Source organism: Gadus morhua, chromosome 2 (genome assembly GCF_902167405.1).
Source record: "Gadus morhua chromosome 2, gadMor3.0, whole genome shotgun sequence".
NCBI classification, from domain to species: Eukaryota; Metazoa; Chordata; class Actinopteri; order Gadiformes; family Gadidae; genus Gadus; species Gadus morhua.
This window is the reverse complement of record NC_044049.1, coordinates 12,876,255-12,898,246: the sequence shown is the minus strand read 5'-3', so window position 1 is coordinate 12,898,246 and position 21,992 is coordinate 12,876,255. Positions and strand designations below refer to the sequence as shown.

Sequence of the window (21,992 nt, the reverse complement as noted above, 5' to 3'; positions counted from 1 at the left end):
ATCATACACACGGGAAGGCGTGCCTTAGTTTGCGGTTAAATTAAATCTCTTGCTGGGCGAGAAATATTGCAATCGAAGTGCAGCACGCCTCTATCGTTCACTGCCGGTCTATAGACATACAGACAATTCCATCATATTCTGGTATTTTTCTTATTTTATTGTGCACGACTGGCAGTTTCTTTTTGACAACTGCAGGGTGGACAATCTGGATCTTACTGATCTTAACTGTTGGCTTTAACTCCAACGCACCAGGTCAGCCTTGACTGTACTATGCTTATCCTCACCTAACCAAGTTGGACACCTGCAGTGCTTTTCTGTTCACAGTTCACGGTGTGGGGGCACAGATGGCCAGAAGCCGTGTTCCACGTTAGCGCGCGCATCACTTTGATGTGGATAACTGTGGCACGTGCTGTCCACCTTGCAGGAGAACAAACTGCACGCTCTTCATCAACGACTACGAAAGCTGTTTTACATTTCGCGCTTTTAAGGTTACGGTTTAACCGAAAAACACGGACTTGGACTGATTGACACATTTGTGGGATGACGGAAATTAACGAGATGGAGAATGACTCGCAACTCCAGCTCTATCCGAGCACTATACTATCCATTCAGCCGGTATCCACAAAGGTAGGCTACAACAAGTAACCTTACAATTTTGTGTGGAGTTTTTGTCCTTGACCAGCTACATGAAATAAAAATGGTCTACATTTAATTTAAAATGGGTAAGCGTTTTTTAGGACATGCGTTAAACTTTGTTTCTATAGTTCCATTGATTATTAGCAAATTAATTATCTGTAAATGTATCATATTTCATAGATATAATTTATTTGTATTTAACTATGGAAGTATATAGCCACACACAACATTTAAGTAACTATTGAGAGCGTCGTGCGTCACTATTATTTTAAACACTCTTACGTCATATGATGTAATCTGCTCCGTCCATATATGTCCATAATTTACACCGGATGTTCACCATCACACCCGGGCATTAACATATTCATTCACTTTAGCCAATTGATAATTCATTAGAATGGATACCATATGAAAAACCTTAGCTGTGTTTGTGAGCACTTTTAAGAGTTCTCATTGGAATGACTATAGCTCAGCTTTTCAAAAGGCTATTTGAAAAAAAAGTGCCAATGCATTTTTTTTTTTTACCAACCAAGTTTTAGTCGTAGGCCTACACTTTAAACACTTATGTTATTTTTTTTACTTGTTTTATTACAACAAAAAATCAGTACGCAAATGGTGACTGTGTAGCACACCTATATCTTCATCTCTTAATAATATATTGCATTTGCATAGCGCTTATCTCACACTCAAAGCGCTTACAGTTTTTACTTTTCAATCACAACCCACCACTTGAATCCTCAGTCGTTTAACATCCAATGAGTGAGCTCATGCCTAGTAGATCAACCAACGATGTCACCGTAGATCAAAGACAACACAATGCTCTGCCATCGCGATCCTCAATCAGTCCCTCTGTCCGCCCAGTTGACACTTGTTCTGCTGGTCCAATACCCAAAGGCTCAGAGCCTAATTTATTTGAAACCTTTAACCTAAAGTTGAATCTTAATTGACCGATCCTTGTCGGGCCCAGGTTAGGATATACATAATTTGACGCTTCTATTTCAAACAATTACTATTATTTCAAGCAGAAAATTATATTTTTAATTCATGCCGACCCGTAGTTCAAATCTATGGGTGGAATAATTTCTGTTTTGGGTTATTAATGGTCCAATACCATTGTTAAGACCACAGGAGAACAGGTCTGATAATCCCAGGAAATTAAAAGGCCTAGGAGGGAATTCTCTTCTAATAAAGACTCACTCTTGTAATAAATGGGCTCATCTCTATTTTAAAACAACTAATCGGGCCAGCATCTTCTTGAGATGCAAAAGAGATATTGCTCTAATTTGCACCCGTCGTATCAGAGGTAATATACAACTACCCCATGGCATTTTTATTTATGATTAGTGAAGGATGGCAGATACCAAGAAATTATCCATGGATTGTTGCCTGTGGCAATACCCCTGTCGAGATTGATAGCGGCAATAATATAAAATAAAAAAAAAGATGGTGATAGAGAAGTTCGGAGAATCACAAGAAGGGCTTTATAATATGTGATCTGTGGCTTGTTTGTGGCCACGGTTGGCAAAAGTGTTATTGAAGAACAAATTAGATTGTCGAGAAGCTCTCACCGAATTTGGTGCTTATCAGGACAGATAAACGTATTTACTTTTTACTTACCAACATGAATCCAAAAATTACTTGTGTTCTGTTTACAGAGGGTAGTACATTTTTACACAAACCCAACACAAATTAGGACATGGCATCACAAATCAAAGTGTGTGTACACATAGAAGGCACCCATGCCTTCATCTTCAGGACAAATTAAGTGTGTGTGTTTGTGTGTGGCGCATGTGCTTGTGCAAACAGAGAAATGTCATAGGGCAAGGGATGAGCACCTTGAGTGCGTATGCCTCTCATGCCTAATACTCAAACTATGAATCTGCATTTCTCCAATGCATATCAAGTAGCTTCAGCAGGAATGGATCTTTCAGATTGCAGCCATCATGTCACCTTCATATTCAAAAAGGTGACTTTGTGCATGTCACTCACTGAAGAACAAAAAGCTAGATAGAGATTGGCGCATTGCGATGCCCTTATTAATTATGACGAGAAGATGTGCCCTTATACTGATCAAATATGAGGTTTGAACTGTGTGAATATTGATACCATACTTAAATTGTTCACACTTCAATATAATGACCTTATTTGAAAACATTTCAGGATATTTATTTATCAATATTGTGTAGTATTCCCCATAATTATCACGATGAACACATTTTTTCATGTCGCCCAGCCCTTTGTTCAGGTAAACCTGCTGAAGAAAGAAAATGGAATCAGGAACTGCTTGGTGACTTCCTCTGAAATAGATAGGCCAAGGAGCTGTCCCTTCACAGTGCTACTGCTGAAGCCTGTTACTACTTTAGGGTCCCCATGCCTGGAGGTCTATGATTAGACGTTCTGTTTGAAATTGTCTCGTGACTCATGGAACAGGCAGCCATACGGACACCACATTAGTTTATAAATCAACATTATTATCCAAGAGACAAACTGGATGTTAGTGTTACATTTAGATTATTACACCTCATTCCCCACGTCTGCTGGTTACTGGTCTTCCCTTCACACTGAAATGTGTGAAGGGATTTGTACATTAAAACTGGAATCCACATGTTCCTTGAGAGAGGATGAATCTCCAGTGCATTTGACAAGGTACAGTTTTGTATTGCTACATAATTCAGAGACAAGTCAGGGGTTTCCTATGAGTTGGCTCATTCGACTACACTCACTGAAAAGAGTTCACTCAGCTCCCGAACAGCTCTTTATGGTCACAACTCAGAAGCATTGCCAATTGTTGAATTTTCCTTAAAGTATTATTGTACCCTTGCAGTTGCGTGCACTATGTATTTATAACATGTGCTTATGCGCGTGTCTTTAAGCTTCTTTATAAACATCCCAACGACCATGAATGAAGCTCATGTTCTATGTCTTGTCGCCTTGATAATGTATTTGCCAATGGTTGAGTGGATTGGCAGGTAAAGGTTTAGAAGAGCCGTTCAATCTGTCAATGCTGATTGGCTCCTGTCGTTATGGGCGCGCAGAACAGACCTGCTGCCGTGTTTCTCAAAGTGTCCTCATCGTCAGGGAAACCAGCTGAAGAAAGTGGAGAATTCAATGTCCCAGAAGTAAAATGACCAAGCATTGTGACGCAATGCAAGAACGCCCATCCAAAATGCTCAGTTGAACGTTGGTAAATGGACTCCATTTATATAGAGCTTTTCAGACAAGTGGCCACTCAAAGCACAATTATTGCCACATAAGGGTACAATAATTAACAGTTAAATGGTCTGGTAGTCATTTACATTTTGTGTTCATGGTATGTACAGTATAGTAATCATTATTTCACAATGTCGGGCGACCCAATTATTGGTTAAAATTCACCCATTAATACAGAGACAGCACTTTGAGCCATGGTAGGTGACAGCCAGGTTGCCTAGAGTGGTGAGGGTTAGGTGTGGGGGGCTGGGATCAAACCAGGAACCTTCAGGCTGCCCGCTCTACCTCCTGAGCCAAGAGGCAGTTACATTCATTGAATTTATTTTTCTCAGTTAAAAAAATAATAGTAAGGAATACTATATTATTTTTGTGGATGTAGGACGTTATATAATTCAATCATATTATGTGTCTGTCATTACATGTTATATCAAAGCCCAGAAGAAATAGTGACTCATCATTACCATTCCCAGTTTTGTTTTAAAAAAATCGAATTATGATTAGAAATTATGCTTCAAATAATCAAAACATAAGACTTGAAAACAAAGGGAGCGAACATATTTTTTTGGCATATTTTAATGCTATTCTTGAGCATATTGTGTAAAAAACGCATTCATGCTTAATAATGCATATTTTCATAGCATTCTGCCGTGATGAACAGACAAATCACGTACGATTTTTCAGTTGGTTTCTGCCTCCCTACAAGCAAGCTTGTAAACAGACACACACGTGCACACACACACACACACACACCACACGTATGCATGTACACACACACTGTAGTACAGGGGTGTTAACATGGCCTGTGATCATGCATTGTGAAGAGCGGACTGTCAGACGGACAGACAGATTGGATAGACACACGCACACACGAACACACACACACGAACACGAACACACACACATGTCTGTGGCGTACCAATTATCTGTCCACTAGTCTGTCTTCTGTTGATGTATTCCTCCCACTAGGGACAGATTCACACGCATACACACACAAACACCTTCCCCCTATTGTCACTGCACATCATGTTAACAAATATCCAGCCCGTCAGGCCTAAACTAGCATCCTCGTCAGCAACGGGGGACGTGCAGCCTCATCGGATTAACATTGGGTGTTATGGGAACTGGCAGCGCTTCTCAAGGCTGATAGTTGTAAAGATGTGGTATCTTTGCTTCTTGATTGGCCTGCTTCTGACATGCTGCGTCCATCAGTCATACCGGAAGGTTCAGTCGATGCAGCTAATAAGGCACAATCAAGGCTTGTCACGGCAGTAGACTCCACGGGGATAATGGCCTAGTGCCTACTATGCAATTTCGTGTGCCCGTAGTGTACCAGAGGCTTGCATGCTTGTGTATTTGTCTGTGCGTATAAATGCAGGGTTGCCTGGAGATTAGCGCAGGTCAGTGCAGCAGCATAGCATGATGATGCTAGTGGCCAATACTAGTGCTTATTGTGTTGTGATACAATATCCCATGAATTACAATAGATTCATCAGGCCCTCGCACATGCCCCTTCACATTAAAAGCCCTGCTAATAAGAGGACGATGATGTTTAAACCGTCTTGCCACGTTTAATCACCAAGACGCCTCCAGCCAGCATCACCATGAAAATTCCATTCATATGCAGCTGTTAACGGTCTATATAGCCACGGGTGCTTTCAAAAGAGCAGGCTTATCGTCCCTGACTGGGGACTAACAAACGCGACCCCATTCTACGTAATTGCTAAGGAATTAAGGTTGAGCCTTGGCCCAAGGGAGTCCTGGTAGGTATCTTTTTATTGTGTTGTTTTCCGATAAGATGTTATATTTTGTGTTTCATTTTGCTCCAACAGGTGTAACGATCACAGCACGTTGTGTTGTTTATTGCTACCGGTGATTCACTCGCATTCACTTGTTGTTCTCTCTTTCAATTGTTCTATGTACTTTATTTCCTATGTGTGCCTGAATTCGTGTGTGTGTGTGTGTGTGTGTGTGTGTGTGTGTGTGTGTGTGTGTGTGTGTGTGTGTGTGTGTGTGTGTGTGTGTGTGTGTGTGTGTGTGTGTGTGCGTGTGTGCGCGCATGTGCGAGTGCGTGTGCAGCTCCAGAGACTGAAACGCTCCTTGTCCTTCAAGACAATCATGCGCAGCAAGAGCGTGGAGAACTTCTTCCAGAGGTCGAACAGCGACGCCCGCCTGCCGCCAGACTTCATCACCGAAGCGCCGTCGCCTCCACCCTACTCCCCGGCTCCGCCGCAACGGCCTGCCTCCCCAGTCGCCCACGACCGCTCGCCGTCCCTCTCGCCATCGTTAAGCCCAAACCCCTCCCTCTGCTCCCACTCCCCCTCCCTCAGCCCGTCATTGTCCAGTGTGGCCAGGGCCCCGGGTCCACAGATAACCCACTCCTTCCAGGAGCATGTGTTTCGCAAGCCCACCAGCTGCCAGCACTGCAAGCAAATGATTGTGGGTAAGGCGTCCTACCAGGCCATGCCGGCGCCTGGTTCTTTCTCTTTATTTTGCCCAAGCGCTGCCCTGTCTGCTCAAATCAGTCACCGCAGATTTTGGTTCTCTGTTTCTTTTTTTGTTCTATCGTGATGTGGGGCTTCATTAATTGTTCCCTTTTCAATGTTATTAAGAGTGCTGGTGTTGAGATTAGTAGTATTTGACTGTGTAAAGAGGGAGAGGAGCTAGGGAATGGGTGCGAGAATACCGTAGGCTATGGCAGAAGTTTGAATCCCTCTGTTAACTTTACTTCCAGGTCCAATGTCATTATTGCCTTTTAGACTCATTCACTTGAGAGGTAAAGGTGGGCTTGGTTAGTGAGAAAAGCAGACATCCCCCTCTTTGAATAAAATAAAAGGCATTCATGTGCCATGTGATAGACTTTGCACGCTAACACAGCCCTGTAACTCGTCGTTACAGAAGACAAGAAACGTTAGCACAACTTTTGCTGTGTAACAGTGCAGTATGCACTGTATGTGTGTGTGTCTGTGTGCAGGGGATCTTTGATGAAGTGTGTGGTTTGCATGAAGGTCATCTGAGCATCCTATAATACCCAATTTCGTGTTCAATCTACTTCCTGTCATCGTGATTAATTACAGGTCCCATTGAACGATCTAGTTTTTAGTTTTGGTGCCTCTGCATGCACTGTGTTGTTTTATGGGCCTAGAACAGTTGTTGCTTTCCCTTGCTTTTGCCCCTTTCGTTCCTGTTCTTACCATCATCATCCTCATCTTTGCCATGTTATAGTGGTGGTACATGGAACTGTCATGAAAACTGTTCATGTTCAGCCTGACAGCCATGACAGCCTAATGAGATCACAGAACTGATCAGATGATGTTCTACTCCTAACAATGAACTACTTAGTATTATATCATTATAGTAATAATAATAATAGCACCTAATGTTGTAGAAGATAGATAGATAGATAGATAGATAGATAGATAGATAGATAGATAGATAGATAGATAGATAGATAGATAGATAGATAGATTGATTGATTGATTGAGATTGATAGAGATTGATTGATTGATTGATTGATAGATAGATACATAGGAATATATATAGATAGATGATTTATTTTGATGTAAACCTTTTTGAACTCAATCTATCACATCTAAATCATATTAGTGGCATTGATTATTACTTTCTGTGCGTTTCATGGTGCTTATCGTGGTGTTGTTCTCAATCCCTGTAAATATTTTCTGGGCGTGTGAATGTTTGTCAGCTAGTGTTAATTTCCTACGGTGCTGAAAAAGCACCCACCAGAAGAAACATAAATTGGCGCCTATGGTACTTCACTTTAACGGACATAACTGGATAATTTGCCTTCAATATAGCCCAATATAGCCCAATAACAAAATAAGTAATTTGAGCTGGATGAAATTAATCAATTCTGTGTCTGTGTGGTGTTATCCAGTGTGGACACCATTCCAAGTCGATAATTCAGGGTATTTAAAAACTACAAACCAAGAAATTTGTAAACAAAAGCATAGCTTTACAACTTCATGCGAACACATTGTTTCTCTAATCATCCCAAAAAAATAAAATTGCAATATTATGTCCAAAATTTGGTTTTAATTGAATGTTTTGTAAGCGGATGCATTTATTATCAAGCTCTTGCTCACTGTGCCAAACATCACAAAAACTGGGACAGGACTTAACCACCAGCGGGAGAAGCCTGTCGATATCCGAGATCATTGTGGTTTATTGCACTTGTATCATCCCCGTTCCCAGGATGGCCTCATGACTCACTCCCGTGAGTCATGAGGCCATCCTGGGAACGGGGATGATCTCTCTATCACCTCTGACCTCGCCCTCTTGTCTCTGTTGTTCATCAGGTAACTCCAAACAAGCCCTTCGCTGTAGGACCTGCAAGATCGCAGCTCACCTGTGGTGCACATCGGAATTATCTCAGCAGCTGTGTCATGGAAAGGTGCGTCTTGGGCCCGCGCTTGCAACCATTTGCACCATCACGATGCAACAAGACACATGAACCACGCTCACAACCGCTTGCACTTCAACCATGCACTAGGACTCATGCACCACGCTTGCAAAAATACTCTCTGCACTTACACACGTAAGACTCCACCTGGCCAGGTGGGCAGGGGCTTACGTCCATTCAATGTTGTATTAAATTGTATTTATTATTTAAATGTTTTCTAGCAATAAAAGGTGTTGCCTGTGGAATGATCAGCACCTAGTTCCCCTTCGGGGCTTAGACATCTGAATATGATGCAGAATGCATCACTTCAGTGTACCAGCCTTCTTACAGCTCACTTTCTAAGTGCTTTGTTCAGTAACCTTGAGGCGGGGGAGGTAAAGAAATGTTCCGGGAATGCAAAACGTCTTAGGCAAGGATTAGAAAATATACTTTGGAGGATTTGATTTTGTTTGTTTCATGAGATTCCTTTTAGCAGCAATATCAGATAAATAAACTACACAACGCAGCTTTTTTTATTTTAATATCTCCTGACAGCCAAGATAGAGATTGCTTATGATAAGGCTGGATGGTGCTGAGGTTTTTGATTACAATGTCATAATTCTCTTGAACCGGCCTAAAAGACCAGCTGTACATCAGAGACTCTGAAATTGACCTCCTCATAATCATCATCATCATCATCATCATCATCATCATCATCATCATCATCATCATCATCATCATCATCATCATCATCATCATCATCACAGTTGTATTCATGCTCAGGCTTGGCTGGACTGCTACATGAAACTTATTAAGTAGAATGGATTCTGAAAGACTTAGTAATGTGTGAGGAAGTTTGAGGAAGATGATGTTTGTGCGTGTGTTTGTTCGATATTACTAATAGTCTCTAAAGGAACAGAAAAAGCTATCAAAAACATGGATGAACATCATGTTGTTTCCTCAACGCATTCCTTCAGGACCCATAGCTTAAACCCAAGTTGTAGCAAAGGAAAAGTGAATATCGTCAATCAAAACTGTCACTGTGCTTAATCTCTTGTTAAAATTACAATTGATTTACCCGTGCATTGGCGTACCTGCAAAACAACACATACCGCCCCAAGCTTCTCATCAGGTTAATGGTTGACATGCGACCACAAGCGTGAGGTACCCATGACCTGCAGATTGAGAGAGTCCTCTAATGGCAGCTTCTCCTGGTGTCCATTAGTCTGGAGCGTTCAAGCGAAACTTCACGTCGCCCATGCTCATCAACGACCAACTGGCTATCGTCAAGGAGGCCCAGCCGAGCCAAGGTAAGGCAGATAGACGTACGTGTATGTGTGTGATTGTATGTAGGTGTGTGTCAATTGGTCTCAATTAATCCAGAAATCAAAATGGCCGATAAGCGGTTCTTGTTCGTGCGGAAATGAACAATGTACAATGTGTGTTGTACTGTAATGCTTTGCATGTAGCATTGTTTGTGAATGTGTGTGTTTGTGTTTGTGTTTGTGTGTGTTTGTGCACATGTGCGCATTAGTGTATATTGTATGTGTGTGGGCATGCATGTTTGTTCGTGTGTGTTTACGCTAACTTGTCACATTAAGCTGTGTTTGACATTATCCTTGCGGGCAAAATAAATGGAGGTCCTTCAAATCTTTTTGCAGTCATTATGTTTCTCTCCTGTTTTAAGTGGGCCACTCTGGGTCTTTGGTGTAGGATCTAAATATAGCGGGCCCTGAGAGACAAGAAAGAACAATAGTCACAGTGTACAGTGTTCAACTTCAACGCCTCTTGCACTTTTAGAAATGTGTGGGTTCACGTAATTAGTGTGTTTACAGTACGGAGGCAGGCTAGCCATCACTGTGTGTGTGTGGGTGTGTGTGCACTGATTTGCACGTGTGCCTGTGCCTGAATGTAAACGAAATGAGGCCATTGTGTGTCTGTGTGTTTGTGCCTGAAGTGCATGCATTTGTGTGGCCTGTGTGCATGTACAACCTGTGTGTGTGTGTGTGTGTGTGTGTGTGTGTGTGTGTGTGTGTGTGTGTGTGTGTGTGTGTGTGTGTGTGTGTGTGTGTGTGTGTGTGTGTGTGTGTGTGTGTGCATGCATTTGCATGGCGTGTGTGCGTATGTAACCCAAATGAGTGTTTGTTTTCGGTGTGTGTGTGTGTGTGTGTCCTTGTGCACCCATTGCTGTGTGGGTTTCTGTGTGCTTTCAGAGGCTGGGCGTGCACGTCTAGATCCTGTGTATGCCGCTTTACGCTACGGGACATCGCTGGCACAGATGAGCCGCCCAAGTTTTGGCAGCATGTCAGAGTCACCCACCCGCAGCCTGGTACGATGTCAACGTCTCCTCTGGGCGGGGCCAGGGGACTATGGGAACCTGTCAATTGGAAATCCAACACAGGGACGTCAATCGTAGAACCAGACGTGTGACTAAAGAGAGGAGACAAAGCACACATTTTTTCTCAGCAGTATTATTCCATGGTCACAGCATACTACTTGTCCTATTTCAGCACACACCTGAGTACACATCCAATATATACGTGCCAGCCATGTCAGACTCTGGCATTTGGAATCCTGTAGTGCAAATATAGTATTTGTAATCATGGAAAATATTGGACGGACAGGACAGCAGCCATACTATAGTATTTAGAATCACAGACACACTTACTAATGTTTACCGCCAGCTTAAGGCTCCTACCCACTATGCAACAAACCCCCAATAATGAGTCTGCAGTGTCTGCGAGGCAGGGGAAGAGCAGCGGGGCGATCGGGCAGAAGTTGGCCCTGATTGTCGTGTAGTGCTGGAGGTCTCAAGACACTAGCTGCCCCCCATAGAGTCGGGAGGGCAAAGGTTTTTTCTCAAACCGGTTTGATGTTATTATTGGACTCGACCCGTGTAGTGTCAGAGGGACTGAGACTGAAGTCAGCGATTATGGTGGCCACAGCCATTGGGAATAAACAAGCGGCCCGTTACTCGGAACGGATGACTCAGTATCTGGTTTAATTTGTTGACAATCAGACATAACCCCAGGCTTTTCTTACTTTCAATTTGAAATGGCGCTGCTTAATTATTTACCAATGCAACCAACCCTATTGTCTAGCAAAAACACAGGCTTGAAACAGTATGAATGCACCGTTCATAAGAGACTTATGATTATGGTTCAACGTTCACGCAACTGAAGGGGGTTTACGGCCCTATTACATCATTGCGGACCCTCCTTGCTTACACCGCGTGCAAGTGCCTGACGTGCGCCTCCCAAAAATGGTAACCTTAACCTCGATGTGTGCGTGATCCTCGCGTTGCGTCGACGTGGAACCATAAGCAGCCCTTAAAGGGTTCATGTCATGCCACCAGGTGTGGGCGTGATTAGCTGGTACAAGCCGTTTGGCACAGGGAAGGAATGATTTTCATAGTGACATCCCAAGTGGGCATGTCCACCTAGATGAATAGATCAGTCCACCAGCATTACCCAGTGGACTGCAGCAAATGTTGCTCATCTATCCTTCATATATCTGTGTTGACACGCCCACTTGGGAGGTCACTATGAAAATCATTCCTTCCCTGTGCCAAACGGCTTGTACCAACTAATCACACCCACACCTGGTGTCATGACATGAGCCCTTTAAGAGAGTAGACATATTCCCGTGGGATTTGGCAAGTTTTCAGAGAAGGAGCAGATAATCAGAGCGTAGAGTCTTCACGTGTGTACCCGCAGATGTTCCCAGGCTCCTAGTGCGGTGGTGACCACTGTCCTAACGTCAAGCTAAGACTGATTCCAAGACCAGCCATGTCGGAGACGGCCCTTACTTTCAAAGTCACGTAGTGGGCAGCTGCCTTCACACACTCTCTATCTTTGTCTCTCACTCACTCACTCTCTCTCAATCTCTCTCTCTTACTTGTTCACTTGCTTGCTCGCTCACTTGCTTGCTCACTAACTACCTTACTCACTCAATCTCCCACTCACTCACACACACCATACAGAAGAAGACAAAAGCAATCCATTAGGGTATACTACTGCTGTGTCTCAATTCAGGGGACGCATTTTTCGAATGACGCGGTCTATGAAGGTATGGCCTTCGTAGACCGTGAAGGCCGGACCGAAGGCCGAACAAACGTTTTTAAATGAGACGGTCTGCCCTACAGAGCATTTCAAGTTGCGTAACAAGCCGTTAACACCCTTTACCTTGCGTGATGATGCGCCAGTTTTATATAACCCACTAAGAGATGGCCACTTTCAGTTAAATGTCCACTTCCTACATTATTCTTATTTTATTTTATTTATAATTTTCTATTTTTTATAATTTTATCTTCTATGCTTGTAATTTCTATTAGTACGAAGCACCTGGAACGATACAATTTCCCCCCGGGGATCAATAAAGTTTTCTGATTCTGATTCTGTTATATAATAATTATATAAAATATAACATTAATTAGTTTAGCGTTATATGGCTTGCGTTAATTAAATTGAACTCTGACAATAAAGTTACAAATTTAAAATAGTCCCAACTTTATTTTAATAATTTTGTCATTGAAAATGTAATTTGCTGCAACTGCCGCTTCCGCTCTCTCTGACGCCATTGCTGAAAAAAATCCAACGCGCAATGAATCTTGGGATACGTTGGGCCGGGAAGGATCCACCCGGTGTATCCTTCATATCCAGGCAAAGAAGGCTGCATTTGTCGGCCGCATTTGAAGGAGCCTTTGAAATGGGACAGCCTAGACGTGTCGCAGTGACGCAATCGACCTTCGAATGCACCCTTCGAAGGATGCGTCCCCTGAATTGAGACACAGCCTATAAATACCATTGTTCTGTGCAGCGAAGAAGATGAACAGATTTGTAATCATATCCCTCCTGAATAATCAGAAGATAAATTACCTCCACTACACATACACAAAAACACACAGTGATGTACTTTCCATCTTTATTCCTCTTCAAGGGGGAAGGAGGAGGTGAGGAGAGGGAACAGAGACAGTACAGTATGGAGGAAGAACTGACACAGGAGACTGGGGGTAAAATAAATGCTTTGTGTGTGTGTAAATGTTGTATTTGATTACTTGTGCTGCTGTCTACATTTGTACATGTATTTACCCATAATGCTTATTTTATCTGCGTTAATATGTGTGCATATTTATTGTGTGTTGGTGTGCTTGCAAATGTATAGGCATCTGTGTGTGTGCGTGCGCGTACGCAGGTTTGTGTGTGTGTGTGTGTGTGTGTGCAATCTTCATTGCGTGTACATGAGTAACGCGTGGCTATGGCACATAACTTGAAGACGTACAGCAATGCACGACAGGTTTTAACACCAAAAGAAGAAGGGATCTTTCAGTCTTTCAGAAAGTCAATCAAAGAGAGCATACTGTTGTCTCCACGAGCCCTGTCTCGCTTGCTGTCTTTCTCTCTCTCTAACTCTCTCTGTCTCTCTCTCTCTTTCTCTCTCTACACCTGCTAGACTCAGCTCTTCCTGATATCGACCCTGGGGAGGAGGAGATCATAGAGAGTGGACAAGCAGAAACACCAGCCGAAGATATTAGTGTAAAGGTAACACTCAACTACAACTAAAAGGTCTGACCCATAGAATATAGAAAATATAGACATACTGTCCATGGCGTCACTCATTGGTTTACACATGAGGCCATACATTTTGCATTAAGGGCAGGGCCATTGCTTGAGATTTTTGCAACCAGCAGCGTAAATTATCCGTATTTGGCGCATTGAGGGCAGGAATTAAATGTCTGTTCTGCAGTAGAGAGCAGAACCGCCCCCTTTTTTAACCGCTCTGGTTCCGGAACTAAATTCCATTTACTCTTCGATACTCTTCGAAACGTTATATAAAGAGTTTTAAGCCTGGAAACAAGCCAATCGTTTGTCGTGAACATAAAACATTTGATTTTGGGCAAAAAATAATTTGAAAAACTGAATAAAAGGCAAAAGTACAAGACTGTGTACAAGGAACTACTCATCCCATCAACCGTTGCAAACTTTTTCGCAATGGTTATATTGTGTCATATATTCTGTGTGTGTTTGTCTCTGTGTGTTTATATAGTGTTTCAGGTAGTGTATAGGGTAGTCATCCTTCCTCCTGATTGCATTCACCACGTGAATTCAGTCTTGTATTCTAGTTACGTATTCATTCAACATTATGTATTTCTAAATTGTATACTACAAAAATGACACAAAAGCCCTGCTAGTGCGATGTAATATATTTTTACTTTTATTTGATCATATAATCAATATCAACATATTTTTCAACATCTACATTTCCTCGAAAGCTCTAACAACAACTTTCTAACTTTCCATTTATAGAAGGGGAATTCATGGTTTGCGGGTGCGGGTAAACGTTTACATGTTAACAGCGAGCTCCAACAATCAAAGACATTGTGTTAACCTTAGGAATATGGGTAGTGTAGTGGTTTCAAATGACATTGCGATTAAATGTGTTCTTCTAAAAACTTGAAGTTCCCCTTATTTAACTTTTGGCTTCTACAGGAGCATAATCATCATTTCACAATATAGCCGCGCGGGGTAAGTGTTCTTAGGATGGTTACGACATTATGGCTTTCAATCAAAACCTCTATGGGGAAAATGAAAGGGCTTTTTACTTCCGGACTATACTGCTCTATTGTGAGAATAGAGATCTAACCAAACTCACTTTTTTTTTATCGGCTTTGTATTACGACGGATAAACCCAAAATGTTAGCCATTGCCTTAGAATGGTGGCGTGTATTAGCATCTAACCACATGCATCACCTATAAGACGGGAGAGGCACACAATGTTAGTCAATTCCACCAGGGCTTCACAAGCAGGCAGTCATGACTGTCGCCTGGTCTGGCCACAGCAGTCGTGATCTCTCTCTTTGGGAGTGATGTACATCGCTCTTGTCCCAGTTCCAAACCAGACCTGTCTGTGACCCCTGCTGTTCTTCTAGGTGCCCAAGGTCCATTCTGTTCACACCTACGTCGCCCTCTACAGGTTCATGCCCCAGGAGCAGAACGACCTAGAACTAAAGTGAGAGAATAAAATGACTGTGTGTATAATTTGTGTGTGTGTGTGTGTGTGTGTGTGTGTGTGTGTGTGTGTGTGTGTGTGTGTGTGTGTGTGTGTGTGTGTGTGTGTGTGTGTGTGTGTGTGTGTTTGTGATTGTGAGGACATGACCATGTGTGTACAAGTACGATTTGTGTGTGTGTGTGTGTGTGTGTGTGTGTGTGTACAGGTGTCTGTGTGTTTGTGTACTGTGTATCTGTACGCACTGTATCTTAGCATGAACTGTCTCTGTCGTCCTCTGTCTGTATTTACAGCAGTCACTCGTGTAATGTTAAAATGTCTCCACCATCTGCAGTGGATGCCCCTAAAGTCCCCGCAAGACAAGCTAATTATAAACTGTATAAGCATCCTCAAAAAGTGCTGGCTGATAAGCCAGCTCTGCAGCCAGCAGGGGCGAGAATAAAACATTCAGAACAAGAGACAAAAACACAGAAGAAGAAGAAGAAGAAGAAGGGGGCACCGAATGTGTTTATATATAGACAGAGGAACAGATGGAGGAAAGAGATAGGACTAGCATGGGAACAAGAGGAACAGAATTGTGTTGATGGAGAGCAGGGAGGAGGCATTCAGAGAGAGAGAGAGAGAGAGAGAGAGAGAGAGAGAGAGAGAGAGAGAGAGAGAGAGAGAGAGAGAGAGAGAGAGAGAGAGAGAGAGAGAGAGAGAGAGAGAGAGAGAGAGACTCAGGCAGAGATAAATAAGCCAAGGCTGAGCTAAGGAAAGAATGAGAGATGCAAGGCAGAGATACAGAGGTGAGGGAGAGCTGGTTACAGAGGAAGGTCACAAAGATGAAGAGCAAACAGTTTAGTCTTGGGAATTTTTTGTAATGATGGTTATTGTGACTGAAGCTTTATTGCATTATGTTGTAGTGGCAGCGGCAAGCAAAACGATGAGCTATAGCATGATATATATTTTGTGTGTGTGTGTGTTTGCGGACACATGTTTGTGCATGTGTGTGTGTGTGTGTGTGTGTGTGTGTGTGTGTGTGTGTGTGTGTGTGTGTGTGTGTGTGTGTGTGTGTGTGTGTGTGTGTGTGTGTGTGTGTGTGTGTGTGTGTGTGATGGAGCTTTATGTACACACACAAAGATAGAGAAAGAGAGGGAGAGCAACAGAGAGAGAGAGAGAGAGAGAGAGCAATACAGAAACCGAGGGAGAGAAAGACTCAGAAAGAATGAGAGGGAGGGAGATGATGACCATATAGGCCGTTACTCAGTGCAGACACCCAGGAGACAGATCGCATACAGCACAAGTTGTGCAACTGGGACAGCAGCTCCTGCTCCTCCTCCCCTCCGTGGATGTAGGACAGCAGGGTGCAGCGAGTGTGCGGTTTCTAGGGGTCTACTAGCACTTTCAAAGGCCCGTAGTGTCCTTGTGCTTTTGTAAGCAGGAAAGATTGGCAGCCATTCAGGGCCCTGTTTAACCTGCAGGGGATCATTGACGTTTGACAATGACTTCATGGCTTGTGATTCTGTAATGTCACTGCACATTTCATACCCCCTTCCGTTTCGTCTCTTCTCTCTTTGGTTCTCTAATAATGATCTATTATTCTCTCTCTTTCTCTCTCTCTCACTCCCTCTGTCTCTCTGTTTCTCAATCTCCCTCTCTGTCTCTCCCTCTTTCTTTCTCTCCTTCTATCACTCCCTCTTTCTTTATTCTTTCTCTCTCTCCGTACCTCTTGTCTCTCGCTTCGAATCTCTTCTCTCTCGTTACCTTGCTCTCTCTATTTTAGCCCTGGTGATCGGGTGCAGGTCACAGATGATTCTAATGAGGAGTGGTGGAAGGTAGGTAATAAATTATCTGAGCATTTATTTGTGTGTGTGTGTGTGTGTGTGTGCATGTGTGTGTGTTTGTGTGTGTGTGTTTGTTTTTGTGTGTGTTCACCAACACATGACACGATTGTGAAGCACAAACAGATATTCTGTGTATTCTTTGTTCCTGTGTTCCTGTGTGTTTAATGAATAGGCGTATTCCTGTGTCTGTTTATGTGTGTGCACGGGGGCGGGGGTCTGTGTGTATGTTTCGTAAGGAGGAGGGGGGTCAGAGGCAGTTGTGTCGTCTTTAATACACAACACCTGTTCCTTGACTGCGTGAGTAAAAATAGAATATTATTTCCAAAGGGAAATTATTCAAAGCCATTTAATTGACTTAACTCGTCTTTAAAAAAAATCGCGACATACTTATCGTTTCGCTTCACTTGTTATTGATGAGAATGGGAAGCTTTGTGTTGGTGTGCGTGCCCGCGCAAGTGTGTCTGTGAGTGTGTGCATGTGTTTGCGTGTGTGCATGTGCATGTGTATGGGGGGGTGTACAGGTTGCGATTATTTTTTTCGTAGGATGGTAGGGGTAAGCTACCATCAATCAGAGGCGAGAAAGGCAGTACTTACCCCTACCATCCTAAAAAAAAATTGCATCCAGGTCGCTGTGTATGTGTAACAAAGAGGCATCCTTTACAGCATTCAAGGAGTATCTGTTGGGCATCTTGCCCAAAAGGAAAAAATAACAAGAATGCTTCCTAGAAAAACATTACTATTTCAAAACACTACTAGTTCATTTGTATTCAATCTGGACTTATGAATATGAATGTCACAGCTCAAGGGGCATTCATTCCAATATGGCCAGGAGCGTAAACATAGTGTTTCATAGTGGAAAATGTTTAATCAACATATCAGCTGCTGGAACTATCCATAGTTCCAAGGCAGGAATTTAATGGAAGCCTTGAAGTAGTATATGGCCAAAATCCATTTATATTCATCTTTGTTACCTTTATATGAAATAAAACTATTGGGAAAAAAAACGTTACCCTCAAAAAACATTATATGGGGATAATATATTTGCTTTCTATTACGTGAATGAAATTCAATTTTTTCCATTGACTTTGAAGGGTGGTGGATTGTTCTGCATCACACCCCATGCGCTGCATCTTTACAACAAGGCATCACAAACAGAAGGTCATTGCTGCCACTTGATACACAAACACAGGACTGTATACCAACCGCCTCCTTTATAGTTTCAAGCCATCAGTTGCCATCAGTAATGGAAGACCTTTTTATTGTCGAGTCATTAAAGCAAAAGCAATTGAAGTCATTAAAGCAACTGATTTTATTTGTAATTATCTGAAATGTATTCATTCACTCAGATTATAACACAAAACGTTATTATTACTTTCCCTGGCATGTGTGTGCAACATTCAGATTGCTATTGATATATTTTAGAAAGAAACGCACGATAACATTTGGTCAATTGGACATTCATTTGAAACTCTCTTCATATACCACTGGAATACGGACGATCTCAGAACATTCTCCATTCTCCTAGCCTAGCCAATGGGTACTGTGTTCTATCCACAATGTCTGTCCTTAGCCTACCTGTAGGTAACCTTGAGAAAGATGACGATAGTTTTCTGACCGTTTCTCGCATTTTTTCATCATTTTTACCCCTGGAGATTCGACCCTGAGTGTGATTCAGACTTGATGCTTTATATGCGGACATCAGTGTCGTTCAGACATCAGTAGAATCTCTCGGTGGTTAAGGGGGTTGGGCTTGCAAAGGGCAGGATATGACTTAGGGTCTAGGTTCGCAAGGGGCAAGATAATTGCGGCTGCTGTCACTAGTTTGTTTTGCTTTGACCACAGACAGCATGGAGACAGCATGGAGGCAGAACGGGCAGAACTAATCGCAATCAACTTAAATGTTGCTGCAACGATGCATCATATATTCCGTTACATCAACAACATCAGAAGCATCGATGAAAGATCGGAGCATGAGTTAGAGACAAATAGAAAAACAACGAAAGGCGTCGCGAACGACTGCGGAAACGGAGAAAGAGATCATTTTTGCTGATTAACTAGCATAGACGGCAGGGAAGTATCTGGGAAGGCCGGGACCCTATAATGTTCAGTTAACTGTTGTAAATTTATCATTAAAAAAATTAAATCTATCTATACATGCAGCTGTGATATACATATTTTTAACCATTCAGCGAGCCAAAGCCAACAGGTCGATTATCATTTAGGGTGCCACTCAATTACCACTCAATGACCAATGCCACTCACCCAAATGCAGACCGAGGCGTCATCAACGCGCACGTGGTGTGAGAAATACAGACTTTCTACGCCTCATTCACACGTAAGGTCATTTACATTTTCCTACAGAGAAAATACTTCCTCAGGGGTAGTATTTTTTCAGGAGAGTTTCAAGGTACAAATGTCAGGATATGTTGTTCAAACATATGGCCCATCAGGAGAATATCAGGAGATTATCAGGACTTTCACGTCCGAAAGCAGTTTATATCTCTGCCGTCTCAATCGAGTGAGTCATTGATGCTACAGTTTTCAACTCTGTGGATCCCCAGCTAACGTGAGCTGTGTATGTATTCCAGGGCAAGAGCGGAGACAAGGTGGGGTTCTTCCCCACTAACTTCGTCCAAAGGGTTCGGCCGGGGGAGAGGGTGTGGAGGGTGACCCAGAGTATCCATGGTAACAGAGAGAGGGGCCACATGCCCGTGAAAGAAGACCAGGTGAGGCATTGGAGAAGACACCGTACTTTGTATTTTGGTTGTTACCCTCGCCGCTTGACTACCCATTTTCAAACCAATATGTGGTTTTGTCCCTTGTCACTTCCCTCTTTCAACCTTTTTTAATGTTGTACTGTCGTAGAACTCTTGCTTGATCCCCCTTCTATCCCTCAACATGTCTCTATCTCCCTTCTTCTCTCTCCCTCAGATATGTGTTGGGAAGCAGGAGGACAGTGAAGGGTACATGAGGCTCAGCAGTGGAAAGAAGCGGGGGCTGGTCCCAGCGGAATCCATTGAGGAGATCTAAGGCTCTTCTCTCTCTCTCTCTCTCTCTCTCTCTCTCTCTCTCTCTCTCTCTCTCTCTCTCTCTCTCTCTCTCTCCCTCTCTCTCTCTCTCTCTCTCTCTCTCTCTCTCTCTCTCTCTCTCTCTCTCTCTCTCTCTCTCTCTCTCTCTCTCTCTCTCTCTCTCTCTCTCTGTCATTTTCCTTACCTCTGTGATCAGTCCCTACCACGTCAACAACGCATCGAGTAGCACGTTTCTGCATGTTTATTTACTTTTTAATTTAGGCGTAAGCAGTTTTATTTTGTGCAACTTCCCTATGCAGAGGAACTCTCTCCATGGTGAAAGTTCGTAAGCGTCAATAGCAGTTTCTAGACTAATAACAACGCTTAAATGTTTAAACAACATTACCGGAAGCTTCCGGTACTGTATCTCTCTCTCACTCGCTCTCTGTCTCTCTGTTCCTCTCTCTCTATCTCTCTACCTTTCTATCTGTACATCTCTATCTCACCCTCTCTCTACCTCCCTCGCTCTCTCTTTGTCTCCCTTTGTCTCTTCCTCTCTCTAGTTCCCTCTCTCCCTTTCTCTCTTGCTCTCTCTCGCAGTCTCTCTGGCTCTGTCTCTGTCTCTCTTTTCTTTTTATGTTTTGCTCCCAGAAAGCACTCTGTGTCTCTTTCATATCCTCTCTCTCTCTCTCTCTCTCTCTCTCTCTCTCTCTCTCTCTCTCTCTCTCTCTCTCTCTCTCTCTCTCTCTCTCTCTCTCTCTCTCTCTCTCTCTCTCTCTCTCTCTCTCTCTCTCTCTCTCTCTCTCTCTTTCGCTCTCTTAGTGTGATGTGAGTGGAATAACAACTTGGCTGTTGATGACTTCAATATCCCTCCCCCTCCCCCCACCTAAGCAGAGGTGGCAGCCTTTTTAATACTGTTCAGACTTGTCAGGGGACACTTTATTCATAATGTCCTTGTATTCTCAGACGATTCTGCTCAGCTTTCACCACAACCTCCCTAGCTCCCACGTCACAATATCTGAGACACAGCAGTAACACCAGGGATGCTTTCAACCACTTTTTCCAAGAGATATGAGCAAGCTGGACAGAGAGAGAAATAGAGACGATAGTACACCTTGATCTATCCGCTTAGGACAGACGCAGACACACTGGCCATGAACAATGGAACAATTTCTTGCTCTTCTTCTTCGGTTCTGTGTCTGAATCACCACATCCCACTACTTTGACAGTATAGTAGAGTAATATACAGAGGTGGTTGCAACCCATCTTTGGCACAGAGAAGGCTCTTTGGCAAACAGGGAAGGTGAGTGGAGTTAGAATCAACCTGGCCTGTCCCCGAGGACACTCGGGGAGAGAGTGTCAGTGGAATCTAAATGTGGAGCGGAACGACTGGTGATAGCAAGTTTTGTTTTGCTTCGTCTCAATAAGTGTAGGGTTCTGGGGTCTGCCAGATGCTTTTAAGAGGTGGGCTTAGCAAAGGGCCCTGCCACTGAGCACAACCAGAGACGATAATGTAGCAGAGGCAGTTGGCACTTTGTTTTTTTTATCATGCAGCGGTTAGCAATTCATCGCGTGGTGGAATTTAAACAGTGGCCGGGTAGAAATACATAAACATGCCGGAGATCTCCTGGGGCCTGACGAAGGGCCCAGGTTCCACTGAACAGGCTTGAGGAGGACATTCGCAAGGAGGGAGAAGGGAGAGACAGCATTGTGTTGAAACATTGTGAATTGATGTGCGTGCATGCAGGTAGTGTTTTCCACCCCCCCCAAAATATGTTATTGATCAAATGTCAAGCTGTCAAGTCCTTCTGTTTCTGACTGGCCCTCCCTTTTCTTCTGGAACGGATAAGTTCTTGGTAATTTGCCAGGAATTCTGACAGTGAATTCAACAAAAAAATGTTGTAACCTGAC

The 21,992-nt window shown here is 43.1% G+C and overlaps 1 protein-coding gene across 1 annotated transcript; it reads left to right on the top strand.

Moving 5' to 3' along the window:
* Positions 1–65: 65 nt before the first annotated feature.
* Positions 66–20,157, top strand: LOC115558454 (SH3 and cysteine-rich domain-containing protein 2). Its single transcript, XM_030376600.1, has 11 exons — positions 66–627; positions 5,923–6,286; positions 8,160–8,254; positions 9,468–9,552; positions 10,456–10,571; positions 13,181–13,253; positions 13,694–13,782; positions 15,171–15,250; positions 17,013–17,064; positions 19,662–19,799; positions 20,005–20,157. The coding sequence occupies exons 1-11, from the start codon at positions 541–543 to the stop codon at positions 20,101–20,103; spliced, it is 1,278 nt and encodes a 425-aa protein (XP_030232460.1). The 5' UTR covers positions 66–540; the 3' UTR covers positions 20,104–20,157.
* Positions 20,158–21,992: the final 1,835 nt, after the last annotated feature.

Bases quoted from the DNA above. Each gene is read 5' to 3' on its own strand.
- LOC115558454 (XM_030376600.1), top strand. From the start codon at position 541: ATGACGGAAATTAACGAGATGGAGAATGACTCGCAACTCCAGCTCTAT. The intron at 9,553-10,455 runs GTAAGGCAGATA...GTGTGCTTTCAG, and splicing joins GGAGGCCCAGCCGAGCCAAG to AGGCTGGGCGTGCACGTCTA. The intron at 15,251-17,012 runs GTGAGAGAATAA...TCTCTATTTTAG, and splicing joins CAGAACGACCTAGAACTAAA to CCCTGGTGATCGGGTGCAGG.